General features: G+C 39.8%; 1 protein-coding gene across 1 annotated transcript; it reads right to left on the bottom strand.

Annotated features, from left to right (window-relative positions):
- Positions 1-1,355: 1,355 nt before the first annotated feature.
- On the bottom strand, positions 1,356-4,186 carry LOC112527239 (tetratricopeptide repeat protein 27 homolog). Its single transcript, XM_025137731.1, has one exon. It carries the CDS (start codon positions 4,183-4,185, stop codon positions 1,594-1,596), a length of 2,592 nt encoding a protein of 863 aa, XP_024993499.1. The 5' UTR covers position 4,186; the 3' UTR covers positions 1,356-1,593.
- Between the last annotated feature and the right edge of the window lie 1,169 nt (positions 4,187-5,355).

Raw genomic sequence — 5,355 nt, 5'->3', positions numbered from 1 at the left:
TATATCGATTGTTAAACTTTTTCTTTACTTGCTTGAGCCTGAGCAAATCCCGGCTGGCTGGCTGGCGTTTTCTGTGAGCTCGTTGCTGTTGAAACAATATGAACTTGAGCAGGGCTTTGCTGGTTCACCATGACTAGTTCTAGCCATCTTGTAGCAAAATGGTCGGGTCAGATGGGTGATAAATTTTTGGATCCGGTTGAGTTGACCCTCACGCCAATATTTTCGTCAATTTTTTAAAATTTTATTAAACAAATAGAGGCTCAATTAATAAAGATAAAAATAGTAAGAATTAATGATTTATATGTGAATCATTGATAGAGGGAAACATGTGAATAATGTGTAAAAACGTACGTAAGCAAATGCAAGTTCACATGGGTTCGTGGAGCCGATGATTTGGATCCGGATTGATTTTAATTTTGGAAAATAAGCCCAAAACAACAAAGTTCGTGCAAGATGGTTTCCGGAACTTGATACTTTACCATTTCTTTTCCTCTAAGATCTCGTATCAACCAATTATAATTGGTATACAAAGTCTTATACCATGCACTAATCAAACATATTCGGTACCATTTTTTCGGTTGGTACTGACTTGTACCGACTTCTAGTTCATATATGAAAACTTGCAGTTCTGTTTAGATTTTGAGTGACACTTTCAGTCTGCGGGTTAGAGATGATGTGTTTAAGAGTTTGTTGATTGAAAAAAATAGAACTTGCATAAATTTGAATGTTTAAGCAAAATGAAATTAAAGCTACAATTTTTAATATTCAATAAATCAAAAATATACAAAAGACTAATAAGTAATAAAATAAATCTAGTACCATTGTACTACTGTGGTACGGGATCTACAATTCCGTCTACCAACCAAGTTTTCATATTTAGTATGGTACTACCAACCAATTGCAATCAGTACTTATTTAACTGGTATCAATTTAATTGGTACGATTGATATATATGTTGGTTGATTTGTTTTAATACAAAATTGCTACCCCGTCCCTAAAAGTATTATAAAAAGTTGATCCGGCAAATTGCCAGGCAAGGTGATTGGAGGAAGAGAATGAATAATTCCTTGATTTGGATTAAGGGATTCTTGATTTTGATCACAGCTTGATTTGGATTAAGAGATTCTTGATTTCGATCAGAGCAGGCATATGCCAAACATGAATATTTCGGAAGCTACATACAACTCGTTAAATGGGAGCCTTAGAAACTCAATACCCACAAAACCAAATCCTCAAAAAGAATTATAACCGAGACTCGAACTATTACGTGTTTATGCAAATATATCATCTTAGAACCAACTATGTTAGAGCATGCTGGACGCATTAAACAACAAAGTTGTATAACGGTTTGCACTTCCTTTCAAAATATCCCATCGTACTAGTCTCACGACCATCGTTCTAGTCTCATGATCATCGTTAAAGCAAGTAAATAACAGAGTCCATGCTCCAGAATCGAGTGAAGATATAAAATCACATAAACTTATGAAAACCAATAACCATAAGTGAATGGAAAGAACTTGATCTCAAAATTCATACATGGTCACCCTCTTAGAATAATTTCCCAACACGAAAATTGCTGCAAAAACACGTATTTTATGCCGATGGCACCGATCTAGCCTGCACCGTTGCTTGCAACTTGCCAAGAAAAGCCTGGAGCTCCTTAAATTCTTCGGTCTCTGAAAACTTCAAAGCCGCCTGCTTGATCGTGCTCTTGAGGTGCATCTCGGCTGCATACACTTCTCGACCGCCACCATTTTGTGAACCGATCTCCATATAAACTTTACAAAGTTCTAAAGAAGCGTGTGCAAACTTCTTGAAACGTTCTTTGTCTTTCCACAACTCCGATCCTTGATATGATCTAACTTGCTTTAATAACGCTTCGGAGCACATTGTGGGGTCTCCTTTCAGTTTATGCCACCGTGCGAATAATCCCCAAATCTCACCATCTCCTCCATTTCTAGCAATTTGCTGCAAAACTTTACCAATCATCTCAGTTAATTGCTCGTTTTCTCGACAATCGTCACCGTTGTTCCCTTCGATCTCGACCATTATCCGCTCCAGTAACTTGACATCAATTCTTTTATTCTTGGTAATACTCAATACTTTCTGGGTAGCTTCCAAAGCCAGACCAAAATTGCCATTATCAACTGCAACCTGGCTGTAATTCTCCCACATTTGCCAACTATCTCTTTTGAACTTTAAAGCTTCCTTAAATGCAATTAAAGCCTCTTTGCTTCTCTTTTTGGTCATATGCAAACAAGCAATATTATTCCATGCCTCCCCATTATCTGGATCGAGCTGAACGGCACGCGTAAATGCATCCAACGCTTTTCCGACATCCCGAGCCTTCAAGGCGGCGGCACCGAGTGCAAACCACCCGTCTGGATACAATGAGTTTAACGCCATAGCAGATTCCCATAGAAGTTTCGACTTTTCGTATTCCCCTCGGTTGTATGCACTGCGGGCAAGAGAACGTTTTGCCCTTACGGATTTGTTTTCTGAAACTTCCAAGGCTTTTTCGTAGCAGGAATCTTGGTTCGTAACGTCGCCCAGTGAACACCATAATCTTGGGTCGTTGGGTTTTTCCAAAAGACGGGTGTTAATGAGTTCCACTGCAGCTGCTCGTTTTTCCAATAGGCGGTAACAAAATATTACGTTATCCCATAGTTCAAGATTCTCGTAAATCTTGACAGCCTCCCCAATCAAGCCACAACTAACCAAAAGATCAGCGTATTCTTTACGAAGAGTTGGAATCGTGGGTATGTCGACACCAAAACAACAATGTATTCTTGCAGCAACTCCGGGAGTAGACTCGTTGATACCTTCGACCACCTTATCCATCATTAAAATGGCTCGCTCCTTAGTGCGGCTACGGGTTCCCTCCCATCTTATGCGTAATAAGTCACAGAAACGTCTGATAATGAATGAAGAAGCTGGCTGAGAATCGATAGCTTCTATATACGGTGCCATATCCCACCGCTGCATTTCATCATGAGGAGTATTTTTTTCGATTAAAAGACATTGTGCCAAAATCAGAGCTTGTTGGACTGGCTTCAAAGAAGTGCTACCATTACTGAAAATGACAGAACCTCCATTGTTGTCTTCTAAGAATCTTGGAGTCAATAACACATCAGATGCTTCATGAACCTGATGATCATGCTGACAAGATTGATCCTTTCTATCAACAGAACTGGAAACATTTAAGGGGCCATTTCTAGAATTTGAATTATCTGCAAAGAGACGAAGCTGTGCCTTCGGATCGACCTGATGTACAGTTCGAAAACCCAAAGAGCCACCGACAGAAAGTGAAAGCCCAGATGCTTTATTTGCCGATTCGAAATGCGATTTGGAAGAATCAACACGTCCATATCTAAAATCAATGATTCCCATTTCTAAGTGAACCATAGATACAATATCACTCAAAATCCCTTCTTCCGTATCCTTCCAGTAGCTTGATACTTTCATGAAATCACCCAAATGAGCTGAAGTTTCAGGGATTAATTCTTGCAATTTCTCAAAGAGAACAGAAGAATGGGAATCAAGGAGCTTCTGTTGAATCAGTATAACCCTAGCTAACCACCATGAACACGTTGGAAAAAACACACTATTCTCATTTGATTGTTCATCTTTAGACAGCAAATACTCTCTGATTCTCAACAACACCAACTTAGCGAAAACTAAGTATTCCAAATTAGAGAATTTTCCCAACAAATCAGAGCCAGATGACATCACCTCATTACGAGCCCAAACTTCCAAATCCTCTTTAGCTGCATCAGCGAGCAACGGCGGCAGTGATTCCGGAGGGCCGGTAACGTTAGACTGTATGAAAGCTGAAAAGGCCGAAACCGCAACGGCAACTACGAGAAATGCCCTTAAAGAGGTATCTTCATCGCTGTTTTCTGCAATTAAGAACGAACTGACACAATTTGCGATTGAATCGGAGTAGGAAGAAGATGAATGGTTGAGATTGAGGAGAAAGGCTGCGTAGTCGGAGGCCAGGGCTTTTGAGTAATGCCCTGATTCAATTGATTGGAGTAGGTTATCTATTGAGGTCTGAAGGGGACTGGAAGTGGTTAAGATTTGAGGAGTGGGAAGGGGTTGATCATGTGAAAGTGAACAACGAAGAAGACGGAGCTCGTAGCTACGAAGAATTTGCAGGACGATGGGTAATCTAGCTTCCGCCATCGAAGAGAAGCTTGAGTTAGGGTTTGGGACATAGGGTTTTAAACGCCGGTTTTGGAGGGTATGCTTCTGGTTGCTCTCTTGCTCATGGTTTGACTTTGACCGGAACCTTTTTAACGGTCTATCGGGTTGGGTTGGACGATTTACTAGGCATGGCAACGGAGCGGGGATGGGGCGTGTTTTGTAATTCCCGGCCTCGGCCCTGGTCCCCGATCAAATCTCGTAAATAATATCCTTTATTTTGATTCTATCGGGGGTCTACGGCCCTGTCCCCGGTTTGAGTAACATCCCCGTCCCCGGCCTCGTCCTCGGTTTGTGTCCACCGGGAATCCCCGGCCCCGGGACCCGTTTTAGCGGGAAATCCGTCCCCGTTCAGGTCGGGTGAACCGGGTTCCCCACAAGGTCGGGAGCAAATCACCATCCCTACGATTTACAATATTTTTAGATTCAACTCAATTATGATGGTTTGAAAAAATCTCATCCAATTCAACTCATTCAAAAGTATAACCCAACTCAATCCAACCCTTACGGATTAAGGCGGGTTGGATTGGGTTGGCAGGTTTTGTTTAATTGGGTTGTTAACGAGTTTGGGATGGACAGATTTCACTGGTTGACAGTTTTTTATAAACCCCTACTTTTAACATATAAAACTTAAAAACAAATTCTAATCGTTTTCTATATTATTACAAAAATACATATTTAATCCTAAAATTTATATATTTCAAAAAATAACTCTATCGCCCTGTTAGCACCAATCGTGCGTACATAGACTGATTTGCAAAAAAATATATCGACCATGATGTAACCGAGGCCTGACGATGTGACAACACATTGACCACACCATAACCCATCGGCTGGTGCGTGGTGCGTAAAGGCCCCATTGGCCATCCGGCTTTTTTTTCTCACTTTGCTCTTTCCCAATACGATACTATTCAATTTTGTTTTTTTTCCTTCTCAACCTCACTATATAAACAATTTCATATTATCAATACAAAACCAACACTTTAATTTCCATTATCTTAATACAATATCCATCACCGATATTTAATCGTCTACATTATAGTAAGTTTACTTATATTAATTTTAATATAATCTAATTTTTATAATGTATTAATTTAATATAATCTCATTTTTACAATGTATTTTTTATATAATCTCATTTTTACAATATAT

Source organism: Cynara cardunculus (assembly GCF_001531365.2).
Source record: "Cynara cardunculus var. scolymus isolate 2C chromosome LG 15, CcrdV1, whole genome shotgun sequence".
Taxonomy (NCBI): domain Eukaryota; kingdom Viridiplantae; phylum Streptophyta; class Magnoliopsida; order Asterales; family Asteraceae; genus Cynara; species Cynara cardunculus.
Note: the sequence above shows the minus strand (reverse complement) of the source record. Positions and strands in the feature narration are given on the sequence as shown.

Excerpts from the sequence above, each read along its gene's own strand:
- LOC112527239 (XM_025137731.1), bottom strand. The coding sequence starts at position 4,185 with ATGGCGGAAGCTAGATTACCCATCGTCCTGCAAATTCTTCGTAGCTAC.